This window comes from Panulirus ornatus, chromosome 30 (genome assembly GCF_036320965.1).
Source record: "Panulirus ornatus isolate Po-2019 chromosome 30, ASM3632096v1, whole genome shotgun sequence".
NCBI classification, from domain to species: domain Eukaryota; kingdom Metazoa; phylum Arthropoda; class Malacostraca; order Decapoda; family Palinuridae; genus Panulirus; species Panulirus ornatus.
Genome location: NC_092253.1, coordinates 22,913,300 through 22,935,085, shown reverse-complemented (window position 1 = coordinate 22,935,085; position 21,786 = coordinate 22,913,300). Strand labels below are relative to the sequence as shown.

The following is a 21,786-nucleotide window of genomic DNA, read 5'->3' as shown; positions in this document are numbered from 1 at the left end:
ATTACATTAAGAAAAAAGATGTTTTTGCACACTGGTCTAAGTTAGATGATCACCAGGGATGTAAATCACCAGGCTATATCAAGAAAAATCAATGATGATGTGCATGAAGTGTAAATGGCATTTGTGCCTGGAGAAAAGATTACACTGTCTTTCTGAATTTCACAAAACAATTCATCCCAATATCCTAATTTCTGACAGAAAACTGATGTAACAATATGAAATCTATTTTCTATATATTTCTTTGTGCCTATGTCTTGTCAATATATCTGATACACACCCATTATATTACTCTCCGTCAAGACCAGTGTATCAAATATGGTGCATACCCATCATAAAATAATTTTGAATTCACTTATGCTGTTCATATTGGTTTTATAATATCCAAATAAACACTTCTGAATGGCTCTGGTCCAAAAACAGTTAAGGATCTGCAGTCAACTGAAGGTTCAATATGTCTACTGGGCAGTGTTGGCATTAACCCTGAAGAGCAAAGCTATATTTACACACTATATACAAACAAGACACAAAACCTCCACCTTAATGAAGCTGATTACTTCTGTCATGCTGTCTTTTTCCATACTCAAAGCAGTGTGAGGCATGCAATTCTTCCTCAAATCATATCCTATACTATATTCACTCATTCAAAGTGGCCACACCACAATAAAAAAACACTAAACATATGTTACAGAATACTGAATAAAGGATGGTAATCATAAGAGTGAAATAAATATTACTTGTTAGCACTAACAAACAATAATTTGTGGGAAAAAACTGAGTGATCATATAAACAAGGTGGAAATATCAAGAAAGGTAAGTATATCGTGGGCGACAGAAAATCACTGTCCACATAGGCACTACTGTTGGGTAGTGTGTGTGTGTGTGTGTGTGTGTGTGTGTGTGTGTGTGTGTGTGTGTGTGTGTGTGTGTGTGTGTGTGTATGTGTGTGTGTGTGTGTGTGTGTGTGTGTGTGTGTGTGTGTGTGTGTGTGTGTGTGTGTGTGTGTGGGGGGGGGGGGGGCCCACATCCCTTTCCTGGCTCAAGTTGCTGTGTTTTCTTTCTCCCCTGTACATGAGGGTTGCTGACATTCATTCAACATACACATTCACTGTCCATTTCACACATAACATTCATCTCACACAACTCTTTATTCTCAACTCTAAATTTTCCCACTCTTTTGTACACAAGAATGGAAATAAAACACAATGATACCTCTAACGTGCTGAGTTGGAGAGGCATCACCAGTCAAGGAAGGTAGAGTAGTTCCTGGGGCCCCCTTGACTGCCATCAAATGATTGGGAACTACATCACCTCTACTGGCACTGCTCTTTGAGCCTGGCTCTTTCTCCATCTATTTCTGCAACATCTGCAGTCCTACATACAACCTCCTCTCTGCTGTATATCGCCTGTCTCCTTCCTCACCTGATCTTCATCTCTCCGAAATTCAACCATCCAAGGCTATCTCACCTATTCAATATCAAATCTTATCTGTAATATTTAGCATTATCTTTACTCAGAAGGTGGTGTCTGCTCTAAGTGTTTTACAATAACACTTGCAGCTTGCCTCATGGATTTTATGTCTCATACCTTTGAAACCATCTGACTCAAAATTTCTCTTTCCCCCTAATTTCTCTAATCAAATACAACTTTTTTGTTGACATACACAAGCTAAAATCCATTTAGAAGAGTCAGATTAGGCTGGCTCTACTCAGGATAATACCAGTAGAGTCTAGGTCCTTCTTTTTTCATACCTTAGTTATTTATAGGAAACAATTCCCAACATAAGTTACTGACTGTCACAACCACTCCTCCAAGACATTCGATTTTTTACTTACTTGCACTTTTATACCCCTATGGCTCTTCCAACCACAATCATATCTCTACTCCTTCCACCTGGGAACATTCACTTTATATTACCTCTTTCGAAAAGCCAACATCAGCACTTTGTAAAAGCACAAAGATTCTTCCCGAGTAGCTTTTAGTGTGATTTTTCATGAAACCAATACTGTTTTGTCAACCAGGAAGTTCTTAGCTCTATTGATTGCATAATGACTGGGATGGAATACTACTTCAATTTTACTGAATCTTTATCTCCTTTATCATGATTTGGTCACATCAGGGGAAAAGTGTATCAGGACATAAAACTGTTCCCTTCCCCAAAGTCTCATTCTGACAGCACTTTAGCTCAAGATCAATGCAAAGGTGTTATCTGAAGTGTCAAGCATGCTTTCATAAAAAAGGAAGTGAGATGGTCTGACTTCTTTAAATAAATATTTCTGGTCCTTTACCAAGTCTCTCCAATAACTCCTGATATTCAACTTTTCTTTCTCTTATCTGACAATATATATCTGTTTCTAACTTTTCAACTAATAAGACTGCTCTTTTTGGCATCTTATTTGACTTCAATCTAATTTGGACAACTCCACTTCTAGTTCCCCTACCTCCTACCACTGAACCTATGCCCTCCTCTACACTTTCCTTGCTCAAAGTTTCCCATGTATTCTTGAAGATGCAAGTGAGAAAGCCATATGTTCTACACGGCACACCTCCTCATGTCATAAGGAAAAGTACCCCCGAGTTAGCTCAGATTCTTGCACACTACTTCAAAATGGTCTAGAAACCTAGATTCTAATTTCTACTTAAAAGCATACCCTGATGCAGTCCATCCTAAGGAAAGTACATCATTCTATACCTCCTAACTTTCACTCCACTGCTTTTATTTCTATTGCCTTCAAAAGTCTCCTTAATCCTCAAATGTCCATAACTTCTTTCAGATCACCCGTAAGGCTTTTGGGGTGTAAGGTATTCTGTTGATCTTTTCTCCTGTGACTCACCTCTGGTCCTTCTCTCTCAAGGATTTTAGTGACTATTTTATCATGGGCCTGAAACTTCTAAGCATTTGACAGGGAGTGATCCTTATCTCTGTTCCTGAAACCTTTGGCTTTTCTGGTCCTCTTTGTTCTCTAATGCACAGCTTCTTTCCTTGCCATTAAGTTGCGTTTGTCAATTCCTCCTCTTTTCTTGTTAACTATGGTGTTCTTCGGGGTTCTGTCTTATCTCCTACCCTCCTTTACATTATTACAAACAGGAACGACTTGCGTCTGCCCTGTTACCCTATAATGCCACCCTTGATTGGCTATGGGCCTAAGGTCCAGTTGTGATTGGAGGAGGGTGGCTCCCAAGTGCCACTCCTACTTGGCTGGAGGGCCACAGATCCAGCAGTGATTGGAGAAGGTGTTATCCGTGAAACAGCTGACTGGCTTTTCGAAAGGAACTTAAGTTCGTCCCACATTGGCCTAAGGTTCCACCTCCTCTTGTCCTGACAGCAACGACGCTGCATAGGGGGCCGTAGGTTGACCCTAACTTGACCTGGTGCCTCGGATGAAAGGTCCAAGTATCAAGGTGGACTGGATTCATGGCCCGGCGTGGCCATCTGGTCTCTCTCTCTCTCGGAGGTATAGGGGTTCAAGTGTTGTGCCTAAGGGTCCTGTTTCTCCCCTCGGTCGTCCTGTCCTAAAGTAACACTTACACCATAAGCACAAAAACACATACACATACATATATAGACAAACATGTGGGCACACACACACGTTTGTTAACAACATAAATAATCAATAATCTTACTAATCCACTCACCCAATTCACTATCACAACAATAATTTCACTATATCCTTCAATTCATTCTCCTCTCTCCTTAATCTAATATTCATTCCTTTTCTCAGACTGAATATATTTTCTCTCTTAAGTGGAACCTGTGCAACATCCCAAAATGAGAAAGTAGTGACCAGGTTAAATTTCAAAGTTCAAAAAACCAATTTCTACTTCTCAGTACATCACTTTATAAGTCTCATTCTTTCCCTACTATCAAATTTCTAAATTTTGCAATCCAAAATTGCAAGAATGTAAACAAGATGGACATAACCATGTCCTATACTCTATCCTGGAAGCCCCTCTGAATAATATGATAAAAGATATTTTTGAAAAGCTGGGAATATTGTACTGGTGCCAAAAGATTTTTTCTTATAAGCAATTACTCCATATCTACAGGAGCTTGAATTTCTTCAATACTGAGGGAGTAATACTCTAACATCTAGGATGCTCTACCTTTCTCTCAGCCAGAGTGGAATCAAAACCCTTCCAGTTTTCTAAAACACTTTTGCTTTTACCTATCCTCAACCATCCCTTTTTCATCTGCATTAATGCTACTACTCTTTCTATGCTTTAAAGGTACTACTTTTGCCAACATTCTTAGCAGCTGTCTACATGTGTTCTAGCCTCTAAGACCTGGACCACATAGAATGTACCTCGCTACTGGTTCCCACAGCTTATGCATAGAGACCAACCAAACGAGCACTAACTATCACGGTACCTTCCTCTTTCCTCAAATGCCCCAGTCATAAAATTCTTTCTCCCTCCCTGCCCTTTTTTCTCCCCTTCTTACATAATTGTCAACTTTAACAGTACAGTCGACAAACACGAGGAGATCAATTAATCTCTTCTACATTCCTTTTCCTATACTGTTTCCTTTTACTTCATCTGAGATAACCACAACTAGGACATGATTTTACCACTGCCAAAGTCCACTCACCAAATCAATAACATCAACACAAAAAGCAACACATATGCTGAATGCCCTCAGAACACTAAATGGCACCAGATTTGGACAAAAAAAAGAATTTCTCAACATCCTCAACAAACAATTCATCCACTCCACTTTAAACTATGCCTCAACCATCTAGTCTTCTATTCTCTAAAACATAACGAAGCAGCAAACCACATAAAATAGTGCACCAAAAAACATTCATCACTTACAGAATGAAACAAATATTATCCAAATAAAGTCAAACTTAACATGGTCAGCACTTAGTTCCATACAAAAGCACTAGATCCTTTAAATCTAAACCACTCTCATAAGTAACCACCAACTCCCAAGTATAAACAAAAAGCTTACCACTGCCTCACACTTCAGTGATCGCACAAAACACTAGCAAATCTGATGATGACAAAACACATACACACCCACCAGACATACACTTATTAGAAACTAAAAACCTCGCTCCCCTGATAAACACAATTCACACTCTCCTGCTCATGCTCAGGACATCAACCATCACTACAACACTATAAACATCATTTCAACATATCCCAAGGCTCTTCATGTTCAACAATGCAATCATCATAAAGATATCAGTGAGCACCCACAACTCAAATGCCATGAACTCCAAACACAGACACACACACATATCACAACACTTTATGACCTGTGGTCCTGACTAGTGGATGTAGCCAGGTTCCTGAGTGCTGCAGGAGCCTCATGAGGACATTAAGGACTCCTGGGTATGAAGTAAGAATATATATACTCAATAACATTCAAAACCCTTTTTATAAGAATCCTGACATTGTTACAGTAGGTAAAATTCAAAGTCACAATGGAGATAAACTAATCACTTGATGACAACACCCATGTTCCTGACCAGAACATAACAAATAAGAAGCATCATTCGAATTTGACTTAAAAAATTTCATAACAGGAAGTTGTAGATGATTTTAGTAACAGTATAGGTAAGTAAAAATGAGTAAACTATAAACTAGATAATACTTCTGTGGTCAAATTATTACTAATGGTGACATCCAGAAAATCAAGCAAGTAATGCAAGGAAACACTCTATCTATTTATATCTCTGATGCCTGTTCCCACCTGAAACTCACTCAACGAGGTAGCCACAGCAATAGAGGCTCCATAACTAGTGAAATCCAATGCTGCTTCTTAGACTTTAGGGCCTCACTCTTAACAGGCCACTGGCTGATGGCAACTCTAGCACAGTGTTTGCAGAGGCTCCTACCTAATGTTCAATCTATCTGCATATATCTCTGTTGCCCATTCCCTTTGGCAACTCACATCAAAGGGTGGCCATGGCAAAAGAGTCTTCACTTATATCTGTCCTTACTTGCCTCCCTTGCATACACCATTCCATGCATTCTTCCACCATTCCTCTCCTTCCAATATTCCTCCACCCATGTTACAGCTGGTATTCCTTTTACGCCAACCGCTTTAATTTTACTATCATACATTCTTCCTGTAAACTCCCAGTTTTGCATTCTTTCCACATGCCAAACCATCTCAGAGTATTACATTTCACCCATTCTACCAATCCACAATTCATTCCCTACTACACCACATCACTCATACACCCCTTCATTTCTTTCTTCATTCTATCTAGTAACACTACATGCTTTTCTCAAACAGCTCATTTCCACAACCTGGATTCCTGACCTCTGTAACTCATTCTAACTCAAAATGTTTTACCTGCTTAGGTCAGGGTTGGGAGGACTACACTCTCCCTTAATCCTCTCTTCACTTCCATACTTATACCTCTACCTTTCATTATTCTATTAAGGGACCCAATAGTTCTTCTACCCTGTACTGCTCTCTCCCTCATTTCTCCTTCCATATCAACAAACTTATCTATGTATATATATGTGTGTACATGTGTGGATGGGCCATTCTTCATCTGTTTCCAGCCACTACATCGCTGATGTGGGAAACAGCGATCAAGTATAATGTAAAAAATAAATATAAATATCTAAGACAGCACCTAGATACTTAAATTTTCTCACTTTTTCCAGTCTTTTTTCCCCCATATCCAAAGCACAATGTAGCACACTTTCTTCTTTCAATCTACATGGTTTAGGAACCCTATTCACTTTGTTTCCTTTCAAATACCAATACTTTACTTTCACTTACATTTACCTTCAATCGCCTATGTTTCCACACATCGTAAAATGCACTTACAACCTTTTGCAACTCCTCTTCACTCTCAATAAACAACACAGTATCATCCGCAAACAGGCTTGCCACTAGCCACTATATCTCCGCTGCACTTCATATCTGCACCCCTTTTCCCTAGTTTTGCTTTCATCTCTCTTATCACTCCATCCATATATATATATATATATATATATATATATATATATATATATATATATATATATATATATATATATATCAAAAAGCCATGGAGACATCACACAGCCCTGCCTCACACCTACATGTATCCCAAAATTCTGCTAAACTCTCTATCCACTCTTACAAATACATTTGCTCCTCCATAGAAGACTTTTACACCATTCAACAGTTGTCCCCCTATACCATATATAAGCTTAACACAACCCAAAGAGCATTCCACTTGACTCTGTCATACACTTTCTCCAGATCCATAATACCTGTGTATAACTTCTTACCTTTTCCTAAATACTTTTCCATGGTCATCTTTACTACAAAAATCTGATTCAAACATCCCTTACCTTTCCTGATAACCCTTTCCTCTTCATTTATTCAACATTTAGTTACTTCCACTGCTCTATCAATAAACATTCTTGCATACACATTTCCTGATATACTCAACAGACTTATTCCCCTATAATTGCTACATACATCCTTAGCACCTTTTCCTTTGAATAAAGGAACAATAATAGCTTTCACCCAACCCTCAGGCACAACCTTCTGTTTCCAAGCAAAATTATATATTAGATGCATCCACTCTTATCACACTTTCTCCTACATACTTCAGCATTTCAGCTGTAATGCCATCCACTCCAGGTTCCTTTCCTACCTTCAACCTCATTATTGCCCCTCTTACCTCCCTTTCTGCTATATACATCTTCCTTCCATCCTCTAAACCCATGCATGTAAAACTGCTGCCTCCCCTTCACCCACATTCATTAGTTCTTCAAATTACTCTTTCCATCTTCCTTTCACTTCCTCCTTTTGATTCAGCAATTCCCTTCCTTACTTCTCATACTAACACTTCCACCTCTTTCCTTTATCAACTCCTTCCAGTATAGTTTCTTATTCTGAAACTTTTCATTCAACTTCCTTCCAAAATCTTCATCTACCTGCTTTCCTCTATCATCTTAACATTCCACTTACATAATTTATATTCTTCCCTTCTCATATGCTGAACTTCCACTGATGCATTCCCATCCAGTAATTTACCATATGCCTTTTTCTTCCCTTCCACAACATTTCTAACCTCTTGTCTACCATGCACAGCCCTTTTTATTCCTATATCTAACAACCTTGTATCCAACTACTAATTCTACAACCTTTAATAGCATTTCTCTAAACATTTTGAACACCTCAGTCACACGACTTAATCTCTACATTCACCGCACTTCTATCTAAGCTGTCAGTTACCTTCCTTTCTTACTCCTCCCTGCATTTTTCTGCTCTATCTTCTCTCTTGCCAACACTTTCAACTCTCCATTCTTCCTCAAACCATTCATCCATTTCTCCCTGATCCTCATTTCTAAAAGAACTTCAAAACAGTTAAGAGTCTCCAATGAATCCTCCCACAAGTCTAGCATCTAGTATGGCCTTTCTCAATCTTTCATCCACTGCTAAATAGTCAATCAAAGCCTTCTGCTCTTCTCTTCCACTGCTCCTCATCTAGGTATTTTTGTGGATCATCTTGTGCTGAAAAAAGGTGTTTGCAAGGAATAAACCCCTCTCAGTGCAAATATCCACTTGATAACTCTCATTCTCATTTACTCCAGGCACTCCTCATTTACCAACTATCTCCCCAATTTCATAACATCCCACTCTGCATTCATATCACCCAACATGACATGTTTCTCTCATTCTCAAATCTGTTTATACAGTCATTCAAATTTCTCTAGAAAAGCTTCTTTCATCCTTACCTTGCACCATCTTCATATTCACAGACGCATATACACATACCAATGCATGCTTCACAATCCCAACCTTTCCTTTCACCAACACTATTCTTAATCCATTCCATCCATGCTCTGTAACACCCTCCCACACTCTTGGAGACAGCAGAATTGCACATCCTTCTTTCCCTCTTCCCTGATAATGTTCCAAACTGACTAATTCTACCTAATGCTCCTGCCTAATGCTCCTATCAACTACTACTACCCGATGCTCCTGTCTAAATGTTCATACCTACTACTTCTATCTACTGCTCCTACCATTTTGCTAAAAGGCAGGAGTAGCACACAGCGCTCACCACAGGAGAATCTAGAGTTACGAAGAATGAGCTGTCATATAACTTCTTCAATATATGTATGCGGTCTACATTAACCATGTCTTCAGTCATATCGTTCCATTGATTTAACTTCTTATACACAATACGTACATCACGTTTTTCCTGGCCCAGACTACGAGCCATCACCCATTCCATTACATCTTTCTTTACAAATTTCTTGCTTAATTTCATGCTAAATCCTCTGGTTGTCCTATTTCTACATCTTTGGAAGAACTGTTTGCACTACATCATAATCCTACTTGAAAAACTTAAAGGTTAAGATCCAGTTACTCTTCACTCTTCCATGAAGGGCAAATCAACACTTTCTAGCCATTTCCCTACACTTGGGTCTTAACATTCCAGTATCATCTTTGTTGCCACTGTCTAGACCTTATCTATTGGTAATTTGTGCTTCTTTGAGCATGGTGATCAAACATGAAACATATTGTAGTTCTGGCCTTCTGGCCTTACTAAATATTTCCCTATTCATATACTTAAAAAGCTATTCTAATATTTGCAAGCAGACAGTGTCTATGTGTGTGTAACTGCCCAATTGTAATTACTATCTATACTAAACAGGGAGTGAGTTCTACATTAATGAGGGTCATTTCTTGAAACTCCTCTGTATACTATGCTGTCAGCACTCACAAGTTCACCATTCAACTAATCCCATTCATCCACTATTCTGATCCTACAGAAGTACTTCTTTCCATTCTGTCTAATGAATTTTTTCTAATAACTCTTGGCTGTCCTTTTTTTTTTTTTTTTTTTTTCTTTGTCGCTGTCTCCCGCGTTTGCGAGGTAGCGCAAGGAAACAGACGAAAGAAATGGCCCAACCCACCCCCATACACATGTATATACATACGTCCACACACGCAAATATACATACCTACACAGCTTTCCATGGTTTACCCCAGACGCTTCACATGCCTTGATTCAATCCACTGACAGCACATCAACCCCGGTATACCACATCGCTCCAATTCACTCTATTCCTTGCCCTCCTTTCACCCTCCTGCATGTTCAGGCCCCGATCACACAAAATCTTTTTCACTCCATCTTTCCACCTCCAATTTAGTCTCCCTCTTCTCCTCGTTCCCTCCACCTCCGACACATATATTCTCTTGGTCAATCTTTCCTCACTCATTCTCTCCATGTGCCCGAACCATTTCAAAACACCCTCTTCTGCTCTCTCAACCACGCTCTTTTTATTTCCACACATCTCTCTTACCCTTACGTTACTTACTCGATCAAACCACCTCACACCACACATTGTCCTCAAACATCTCATTTCCAGCACATCCATCCTCCTGCACACAATTCTATCCATAGCCCACGCCTCGCAACCATACAACATTGTTGGAACCACTATTCCTTCAAACATACCCATTTTTGCTTTCCGAGATAATGTTCTCGACCCACACATTCTTCAAGGCTCCCAGAATTTTCGCCCCCTCCCCCACCCTATGATCCACTTCCGCTTCCATGGTTCCATCCGTTGCCAGATCCACTCCCAGATATCTAAAACACTTCACTTCCTCCAGTTTTTCTCCATTCAAACTCACCTCCCAATTGACTTGACCCTCAACCCTACTGTACCTAATAACCTTGCTCTTATTCACATTTACTCTTAACTTTCTTCTTTCACACACTTTACCAAACTCAGTCACCAGCTTCTGCAGTTTCTCACATGAATCAGCCACCAGCGCTGTATCATCAGCGAACAACAACTGACTCACTTCCCAAGCTCTCTCATCCCCAACAGACTTCATGCTTGCCCCTCTTTCCAAAACTCTTGCATTCACCTCCCTAACAACCCCATCCATAAACAAATTAAACAACCATGGGGACATCACACACCCCTGCCGCAAACCTACATTCACTGAGAACCAATCACTTTCCTCTCTTCCTACACGTACACATGCCTTACATCCTCGATAAAAACTTTTCACTGCTTCTAACAACTTGCCTCCCACACCATATATTCTTAATACCTTCCACAGAGCATCTCTATCAACTCTATCATATGCCTTCTCCAGATCCATAAATGCTACATACAAATCCATTTGCTTTTCTAAGTATTTCTCACATACATTCTTCAAAGCAAACACCTGATCCACACATCCTCTACCACTTCTGAAACCACACTGCTCTTCCCCAATCTGATGCTCTGTACATGCCTTCACCCTCTCAATCAATATCCTCCCATATAATTTACCAGGAATACTCAACAAACTTATACCTCTAATTTGAGCACTCACTCTTATCCCCTTTGCCTTTGTACAATGGCACTATGCACGCATTCCGCCAATCCTCAGGCACCTCACCATGAGTCATACATACATTAAATAACCTTACCAACCAGTCAACAATACAGTCACCCCCTTTCTTAATAAATTCCACTGCAATACCATCCAAACCTGCTGCCTTGCCGGCTTTCATCTTCCGCAAAGCTTTTACTACCTCTTCTCTGTTTACCAAATCATTTTCCCTAACCCTCTCACTTTGCACACCACCTCGACCAAAACACCCTATATCTGCCACTCTATCATCAAACACATTCAACAACCTTCAAAATACTCACTCCATCTCCTTCTCACATCACCACTACTTGTTATCACCTCCCCATTTGCGCCCTTCACTGAAGTTCCCATTTGCTCCCTTGTCTTACGCACTTTATTTACCTCCTTCCAGAACATCTTTTTATTCTCCCTAAAATTTAATGATACTCTCTCACCCCAACTCTCATTTGCCCTTTTTTTCACCTCTTGCACCTTTCTCTTGACCTCCTGTCTCTTTCTTTTATACATCTCCCACTCAATTTCATTTTGTCCTTTCTGTATTTCACAGAAAACTGTTCACTGCCAATACTGTCAAACTGGATTATAATCTTGAAGACTGTGAACAAGTATTCCATTAATTCTCTCATCAACATGTTTCACCATGCTCTGTAATATCAGCCTTGCATGTCAACATAATTCCTTATTTTCTTAAGTATTTGATTTCTTAATGTTTTTACATGATTAGGGTGGAAGTAAGGGGAGTGGGGGAGGAATGGGATGTATTTAGGGAATCAGTGATGGATTGCGCAAAAGATGCTTGTGGCATGAGAAGAGTGGGAGGTGGGTTGATTAGAAAGGGTAGTGAGTGGTGGGATGAAGAAGTAAGAGTATTAGTGAAAGAGAAGAGAGAGGCATTTGGACGATTTTTGCACGGAAAAAATGCAATTGAGTGGGAGATGTATAAAAGAAAGAGACAGGAGGTCAAGAGAAAGGTGCAAGAGGTGAAAAAAAGGGCAAATGAGAGTTGGGGTGAGAGAGTATCATTAAATTTTAGGGAGAATAAAAAGATGTTCTGGAAGGAGGTAAATAAAGTGCGTAAGACAAGGGAGCAAATGGGAACTTCAGTGAAGGGCGCAAACGGGGAGGTGATAACAAGTAGTGGTGATGTGAGAAGGAGATGGAGTGAGTATTTTGAAGGTTTGTTGAATGTGTTTGATGATAGAGTGGCAGATATAGGGTGTTTTGGTCGAGGTGGTGTGCAAAGTGAGAGGGTTGGGGAAAATGATTTGGTAAACAGAGAAGAGGTAGTGAAAGCTTTGCGGAAGATGAAAGCCGGCAAGGCAGCAGGTTTGGATGGTATTGCAGTGGAATTTATTAAAAAAGGGGGTGACTGTATTGTTGACTGGTTGGTAAGGTTATTTAATGTATGTATGACTCATGGTGAGGTGCCTGAGGATTGGCGGAATGCGTGCATAGTGCCATTGTACAAAGGCAAAGGGGATAAGAGTGAGTGCTCAAATTACAGAGGTATAAGTTTGTTGAGTATTCCTGGTAAATTATATGGGAGGGTATTGATTGAGAGGGTGAAGGCATGTACAGAGCATCAGATTGGGGAAGAGCAGTGTGGTTTCAGAAGTGGTAGAGGATGTGTGGATCAGGTGTTTGCTTTGAAGAATGTATGTGAGAAATACTTAGAAAAGCAAATGGATTTGTATGTAGCATTTATGGATCTGGAGAAGGCATATGATAGAGTTGATAGAGATGCTCTGTGGAAGGTATTAAGAATATATGGTGTGGGAGGAAAGTTGTTAGAAGCAGTGAAAAGTTTTTATCGAGGATGTAAGGCATGTGTACGTGTAGGAAGAGAGGAGAGTGATTGGTTCTCGGTGAATGTAGGTTTGTGGCAGGGGTGTGTGATGTCTCCATGGTTGTTTAATTTGTTTATGGATGGGGTTGTTAGGGAGGTAAATGCAAGAGTTTTGGAAAGAGGGGCAAGTATGAAGTCTGTTGGGGATGAGAGAGCTTGGGAAGTGAGTCAGATGTTGTTCGCTGATGATACAGCGCTGGTGGCTGATTCATGTGAGAAACTGCAGAAGCTGGTGACTGAGTTTGGTAAAGTGTGTGGAAGAAGAAAGTTAAGAGTAAATGTGAATAAGAGCAAGGTTATTAGGTACAGTAGGGTTGAGGGTCAAGTCAATTGGGAGGTGAGTTTGAATGGAGAAAAACTGGAGGAAGTGAAGTGTTTTAGATATCTGGGAGTGGATCTGGCAGCGGATGGAACCATGGAAGCGGAAGTGGATCATAGGGTGGGGGAGGGGGCGAAAATTCTGGGAGCCTTGAAGAATGTGTGGAAGTCGAGAACATTATCTCGGAAAGCAAAAATGGGTATGTTTGAAGGAATAGTGGTTCCAACAATGTTGTATGGTTGCGAGGCGTGGGCTATGGAAAGAGTTGTGCGCAGGAGGATGGATGTGCTGGAAATGAGATGTTTGAGGACAATGTGTGGTGTGAGGTGGTTTGATCGAGTGAGTAACGTAAGGGTAAGAGAGATGTGTGGAAATAAAAAGAGCGTGGTTGAGAGAGCAGAAGAGGGTGTTTTGAAGTGGTTTGGGCACATGGAGAGAATGAGTGAGGAAAGATTGACCAAGAGGATATATGTGTCGGAGGTGGAGGGAACGAGGAGAAGAGGGAGACCAAATTGGAGGTGGAAAGATGGAGTGAAAAAGATTTTGTGTGATCGGGGCCTGAACATGCAGGAGGGTGAAAGGAGGGCAAGGAATAGAGTGAATTGGAGCGATGTGGTATACCGGGGTTGACGTGCTGTCAGTGGATTGAATCAAGGCATGTGAAACGTCTGGGGTAAACCATGGAAAGCTGTGTAGGTATGTATATATGCGTGTGTGGACGTATGTATATACATGTGTATGGGGGGGGGTTGGGCCATTTCTTTCGTCTGTTTCCTTGCGCTACCTCGCAAACGCGGGAGACAGCGACAAAGTATAATAAAAAAAAAAAAAAAGGGTGGTGGATGTCCACTACAGTAACAACTAATTGTTCAGCACTCTTTATAGCTATTCCCATCACACCCTACCTTGATCTATCAGCTAATTTGCAATTGCATACAGGAATGTTTTCCCCTAAAAACACTCCTGAGACCCTTATATCACCTGTAAAATAGGTGTTTCTGAAGAATATTGAAACAAAAGTCTTTTCTCAAGCTTTGGTTCCCCTCAGTTACGACTGCTGATGCTACTGTTGCCGTGTGTGTGTGTGTGTGTGTGTGTGTGTGTGTGTGTGTGTGTGTGTGTGTGTGTGTGTGTGTGTGTGTGTGTGTGTGTGTGTGTGTGTGTGTGTGTGTGTGTGTGTGTGTGTGTGTGTGTGTGTGTGTGTGAGAATTAGTATAGGATTTGTTCAGCCCTGCTCTTTCGTTAATCATTATTTTCCTTCTTCAGATTCTAAAATGATAGGAAGGAATGACAATCTACAAAAGCCTAAAGCCAGAACATTTTCTTAGGAACAGAGTTGATGCTGGTAGAATGGAAATGTTAATATCAAAAACAATAAAGGCATTTTAATATTAGTCTCTCTCCCAATTAAACAGAATGAAGCTAATTCTATCCAGTATTGGATTCTCTATCATAAATATCATCTGCGATAAACATTCAAAATATACTTCTTTTGTAATAAAATGCTACCATCATCCAAGGTTATATGGGGTACACAATTTATATAAATGTCACAATTAGTCCAAATGGTATGCATTGCCCACCCAAGAAATGCAAGCGCTTAAGTAAGATCTCAATAATATCATGTCTATACAGCAATGGAATCTTTTTACAAATAGAGTATACATATACTTGCACTAATACAAAACATGCAAATCTGATTTTCATAAGAATTCACACTCACAAATCACTATATTACAGCAGATCCAGGCACTGTAGGGAATACACATGTGCTTCTATACAATACAGGCACTAAGCTAAGTGGAGGATGTACAGGTGCTTTTGTATAAACTAACTGATAAGTACATGTGCTTTTATATATATCATATCATATCATATCATATCATATACACAGGTACTTGTGCTTGTGGTGAGGTCGTCTTACAGCTGATCTACATTTTGTACCAATAAGAGGTGTTTAAAGTATCTTAGGGTTTGGAGAAGCAACATTACCAGCTATGGCCATATTTTGAATCCTGCTTCAGGTTCATCAAATAGTTATATGTAATATTTTTCTATGTAATTCATAACTGCACAAATATCAAATTACTAAATAAATTTTAGTACCATACCATAAGCAAAGTAAAACATGGCCTTAAAGTTTTCAATTGGGAACTAAAATCTAAAAACAGTGCGAATGTGCATGAAGGATAAAAAACCTGCGATAGAAAACGTACGGGATGTACTTCATGTTTGTGTCATGGGGAAGCAGGATGTGTGGAGGTGAGGGGGGCTAGGGTCATGTAGGGCCCTCCGGCATCGTGTAATGATTCGGGTGGGCAGCTGAACAGTCCGACATGAGCCGATAGCGACCCACGTAGCGCTCTGGGCAGTGGCCATCTGAGGGCGGGTTATTGCACTCTTAATACCTCACACAAACATTTGTAAACAAAAGCAGGTGAGTCATTTCCCATTTAGTGTGTAGCTTGTGATACAGGAAAAGGACAGAGTTGAACCAAAAAACATCCAACACTAAAGTGTTCAACATTGTTTTCGTAAAATACTGATATCATATCATCCATGTAAGCCTAATGTGCTTTTAAAGATATCAAAATCTTAAAATCATTCTCACCAAGTTCAATGTCCAACTGCATGACAATCAAAGTACGTGTGGAATATATTGATGATACTATCAGGACATAAAAATACTAATGGTGACAAAATTTTACTGAGATTCTGCAAGCTGTAGCTTGTTTTTACGTCCTCTAAACCTATAAAAGGAATATGAAATAAGATGAGGCACTGACACAACCATTCACTGTAGTATTAACTGGAAAATAAGTTGTAAACTTGGGTATGAACATGTATCCATTATTATTACCTATAAAATTAATGAGAATAATACATACATCTTTCATCAATCTGACATTCATGACTATTAGTTTTATGTTCATTATTCTAGCTATTACAAAATCATGAATAAATATTTTGTAAATTCACACTATTCATAAGGAACAAACCTACCATGTGTGAATTATGTGTCTGTGTCATTCATATAAAAAATGAAGTAGTTTAAGTAATGATTTACCATTCACATTCCTAAGCTTCAACAACTCTTTGAGAAAAATGTAATCATTAACATGTGAAAAACATGTACATCAAAAAATTGAACCCATCACTATCTAAGTACTCCAGTAATCAGTTAAACAGTTTTATACTTTTCTGGAACAAGAAAACTCTGACACTTTGTCATCTAGACTGCTATAAATAGCTCAAACAAAAGCATGCAAGCCCCAATGTACAACTATGCAAGAGAGAACATTGCACATAAACAAAAATATATGCAAACAAAAATACACATACACATGCAAATGCATGATATGAGACTCCACAAGTGTAAAACACCCATACTGGACAAACAGGTAATTACATGCAAAAGCTCTTGTGTGCATACACAAGCATAAAGGTAGAGACAATATATGGATATATTTCTGATTTATATATTAATGCACAAACATACTTGTTGAGACAATATACCGATATATTTCTGATTTATATGTCAATATGCATGCCTACACATTAAGCATATCAACTGATGCAAGACCTCCCTCAAATACTCATGTAAGTGGAAACACTGAAAAATACTAATGTTTATACGACATCAACAACATCCTAGTACATGGTGAAGGATACATACTAAATGCACCAGCAACTGATAAAAAACTGGTGTTAGATAAGTTTAATGAAATGTAAAGATATGGCTTAACCAGAGTGCTGTGAAGAATTCCAAGTGTTATCCCATAAGATTCTTTTTACAATCGTGCATCATAGCTCCCTGGAAGAGAGCGTGACTTTCATGTACCAGTCTACTCAATTCTGCCTCCCTTTTCAAATTCTCTAAGTAAAAATAAGCTTGATACTTCTGAAATTACTTTTTTTCTATTTCAATAAAGTTTTGCCTCACAGTGCAAGAGGCTAAAGTTTTAAATATTTGAAACTCCTTAGAATAACACTATACCCTCTAATGCCTCTAAACTCTGCTGTGAGGATAATCTTATCACACCTAAAAATGCTCAATAAATCAATAAATAAAACATTCACTAAGAAGTACCACAATGGTTTGTTATTTGAAAATGGGAGAGAGGGGAGGGAGGCCAGTGAAGAATGCTTTTCTAAACTTTATCAATACTGAATCTCTCTGCACATCATCTATACAATTGTTAACCAATACAAATTCCTTGCTAAGTCCCTCCACATCACCTTAGGTCATGTAATCATTGACTCTTGCATTTTCAAGCTCATTACTGTATTCTCATCATTACACATTTCATAATGACATTCTGCTGCATAAAACACAACTTCTATAAAACACTACAGTATGTAACATAACAGTCAATGTGACACTACACTAGACACTGATACATCATAATATTAAACTATTTCTTCACCCTGTAATGACACTCCACTATGCTATACATTGACCGCATATGATATTTCACAATATTACATATGGACTCTATGTATCATTAAAAAATAAGAGTGCATAACACAACCTTACATAATGACTTTGTAATAAGGCTAAACTTCACTATCTGCAACCTGCACACTACACTCACATTACAATGAACTATACTCCACTGCCCTCTCGTTTTGCAACTAAACTGAATCCAACCATGCACAAAATTGCACACTGGCCCAAAGCAGCATGACAATAAATCCATCCCAGATTGACAATGAACTAAAAGATGACTCTGCATGGCTGAAGGACATGGCAGTCTGCTTGGGATAGGTCAGAGGTTGGAGGACATGGACGCTCACTAGATACAGTTCAGTAGTTGGTGGACGAGGTGGCTCGCTAGAGATAATTCAGTGGATGGAGAACGAGGTGGCCCACTAGGGATAGTTCAGTAGTTGGAGGAAGTGGTGTTCACTAGGGATAGTTCAGTGGCTTGCAAAGGATAGTTCAGTGGTTGTAGAATGAGGTGGTTTGCTAGAGATGGTTCAGTGGGTGGAGGATGGGGTGGTTCGCTAAGAACAGCTCAGCGGTTGGAGGATATGGTGGCTCACTATGAATAGTTCAGTGGTTGTAGATATGATGGCTGGCTAAGGACAGTTCAGAGGCTGGAGAACATTGTGACTTACTAAGGCTAGTTCAAAGGTTGGAGGATGTGGTGGTTTGCTAGGGAAGGACAGTGCCACTTGTATGATCAGAACCAGTCAAGAAGGAAGACTTTAGAGCAGCTTGGTCAGTTTAGACTACACCCATTATTTAGGGTAGAGGTGTATCAGAAGAGGTCATGGGGTGTATTAGAGCAAATCAGGGCATATCATGGGGTGCATCAGAGCCAATCAGGGCAGATAGTGGGATGTATCAGCGATGATCAGGGTATATGGTGGGGATATCAAAGCAGATAAGGGCAGGTGTATCAAGGAACAATGTGGTGTGTATCAAAGCTGATCAGGGAAGGTGGTGGGTGTATCAGAGCACAGTAAGGCAGGTGGTGGGGTTTATCAGAGCAGAACAGGGAATTTGATGCAGGATACCACAGCAGGTCATGAGGAGTAACACAGCAAATCCATGGGGTGTATCAGAGTAGATCAAGGTAGGTCCTGGGGTGTATCAGAGAAGATCAGGGCAGGTCATAGGGTGTATCAGAATAAATGTGATGTCCCCATTATGGTTTACTTTGCTTATGGATGGAGTAGTTAGGGAGGTATATGCAAGAGTTTTGGAGCGAGGGGCGAATATGTAGTCTGCTGGGGATGAGAAGGCCTGGGAAGTGAGTCAATTGTTGCTCGCCAATGATGCAGCACTGGTGGCTGATTCGAGCGAAAAACTGCAGAGGGGTTGGAGGTTCTAAGAGCAATGAAAAATGCATGGATGGAGAAAACGTTATCTTGGAAAGCAAAAATGGGTATGTTTGAAGGAATAGTAGTTCCAACAATATTATATGTTACGAGGCATGGGCTATAGATAGGGCTGTATGGAGGAGGGTGGATGTGTTGGAACTGAAGTGAGGTGGTTTGGTCGAGTAAGTAATGAGAGGGTAAGACAGATGTGTGGAATTAAAAAGAGTATGGTTGAAAGAGTAGAAGAGGGTGTGTTGAAATGGTTTGGACATATGGAGAGAATGAGTGAGGAAAGACTGACAAAGAGGATACATGTGTCAGAGGTGAAGGGAACAAGGAGAAGTGGAAGACTAAACTGGAGATGGAAGGATGGAGTGAAAAAGATTTTGAGTGATCGGGCCTAACATACTGGAGGGGGAGAGGCGTGCAAGGAATAGAGTGAATTGGAACAATGTGGTATACCAGGGTCAACATGCTGTTAACCGGGGTCAACATGCTGTCTTGAACTGAACCAAGGCATGTGAAGCCTCTAGGGTAAACCATGGAAAGGTCTGTGGGGCCTGGATGAGGATAGGGAGCTGTGGTTTCTGTGCATTACACATGACAGCTAGAGACTGAGTGCGAAGGAATGTGGCCTTTTTGTTTGTTTTCCTGGCACTACCTCGCTGAAGCAGAGGGTAGTGATGCTATTTCCTGTTTGGTGGGGTTAGTGACAAGAATGGATGAAGGCATGCACATATGAGTACGTACATGTGTATATATGTATAGTATGTCTTTATACATATATGTATGTATATGAGCATGTAAGTGCATTTATGTACATATATGTGTATATGATACACTCAAATTACAGAGGTATAAGTTTGTTGAGTATTCCTGGTAAATTATATGGGAGGGTATTGACTGAGAGGGTGAAGGCATGTACAGAGCATCAGACTGGGGAAGAGCAGTGTGGTTTCAGAAGTGGTAGAGGATGTGTGGATCAGGTGTTTGCTTTGAAGAATGTATGTGAGAAATACTTAGAAAAGCAAATGGATTTGTATGTAGCATTTATGGATCTGGAGAAGGCATATGATACAGTTGATAGAGATGCTCTGTGGAAGGTATTAAGAATATATGGTGTGGGAGGCAAGTTGTTAGTTGCAGTGAAAAGTTTTTATCGAGGATGTAAGGAGTGTGTACGTGTAGGAAGAGAGGAAAGTGATTGGTTCTCAGTGAATGTAGGTTTGCGGCAGGGGTGAGTGATGTCTCCATGGTTGTTTAATTTGTTTATGGATAGGGTTGTTAGGGAGGTGAATGCAAGAGTTTTGGAAAGAGGGGCAAGTATGAAGTCTGTTGTGGATGAGAGAGCTTGGGAAGTGAGTCAGTTGTTGTTCGCTGATGATACAGCGCTGTTGGCTGATTCATGTGAGAAACTGCAGAAGCTGGTGACTGAGTTTGGTAAAGTGTGTGAAAGAAGAAAGTTAAGAGTAAATGTGAATAAGAGCAAGGTAATTAGGTACAGTAGGGTTGAGGGTCAAGTCAACTTGGAGATAAGTTTGAATGGAGAAAAACTGGAGGAAGTAAAGTGTTTTAGATATCTGGGAGTGGATCTGGCAGCGGATGGAACCATGGAAGCAGAAGTGGATCATAGGGTGGGGGAGGGGGCGAAAATCCTGGGAGCCTTGAAGAATGTGTGGAAGTCGAGAACATTATCTCGGAAAGCAAAAATGGCTATGTTTGAAGGAATAGTGGTTCCAACAATGTTGTATGGTTGCGAGGCATGGGCTATGGATAGAGTTGTGCACAGGAGGATGGATGTGCTGGAAATAAGATGTTTGAGGACAATGTGTGGTGTGAGGTGGTTTGATCGAGTAAGTAACGTAAGGGTAAGAGAGATGTGTGGAAGTAAAAAGAGCGTGGTTGAGAGAGCAGAAGAGGGTGTTTTGAAATGGTTTGGTCACATGGAGAGAATGAGTGAGGAAAGATTGACCAAGAGGATATATGTGTCGGAGGTGGAGGGAACGAGGAGAAGTGGGAGACCAAATTGGAGGTGGAAAGATGGAGTGAAAAAGATTTTGTGTGATCGGGGCCTGAACATGCAGGAGGGTGAAAGGAGGGCAAGGAATAGAGTGAATTGGATCAATGTGGTATACCGGGGTTGACGTGCTGTCAGTGGATTGAATCAGGGCATGTGAAGCGTCTGGGATAAACCATGGAAAGCTGTGTAGGTATGTATATTTGCGTGTGGGGACGTATGTACATACATGTGTATGGAGGTGGGTTGGGCCATTTCTTTCGTCTGTTTCATTGCGCTACCTCGCAAACGCGGGAGACAGTGGCAAAAAAAAAAAAAAAAAAAAAGTGTATATGAGTGGATGGGCCATTCTTCGTCTGTTTCCTGGCGCTACCACACTGACGCAGGAAACAGCAATTAAGTATAATAAATGAAATAAAGTAAACATT

The 21,786-nt window shown here is 40.1% G+C and overlaps 1 protein-coding gene across 7 annotated transcripts in view; it reads right to left on the bottom strand.

Annotated features, from left to right (window-relative positions):
- The window catches only part of LOC139758476 (phosphatidylinositol 3,4,5-trisphosphate 3-phosphatase and dual-specificity protein phosphatase PTEN-like), a 342,351-nt gene that overhangs the window by 39,933 nt on the left and 280,632 nt on the right, over positions 1-21,786 (bottom strand). For 4 of the 7 annotated variants that reach the window (XM_071679944.1, XM_071679940.1, XM_071679939.1 and 1 more), the window contains one exon: positions 15,729-15,891. The exons of the other annotated variants lie outside the window; for them this stretch is intronic. In XM_071679944.1, the coding sequence (XP_071536045.1) occupies positions 15,791-15,891 (101 nt within the window). In that variant the 3' untranslated portion in view covers positions 15,729-15,790. The remainder of the gene's footprint in view (positions 1-15,728; positions 15,892-21,786) is intronic. 7 annotated transcript variants of the gene reach the window in all.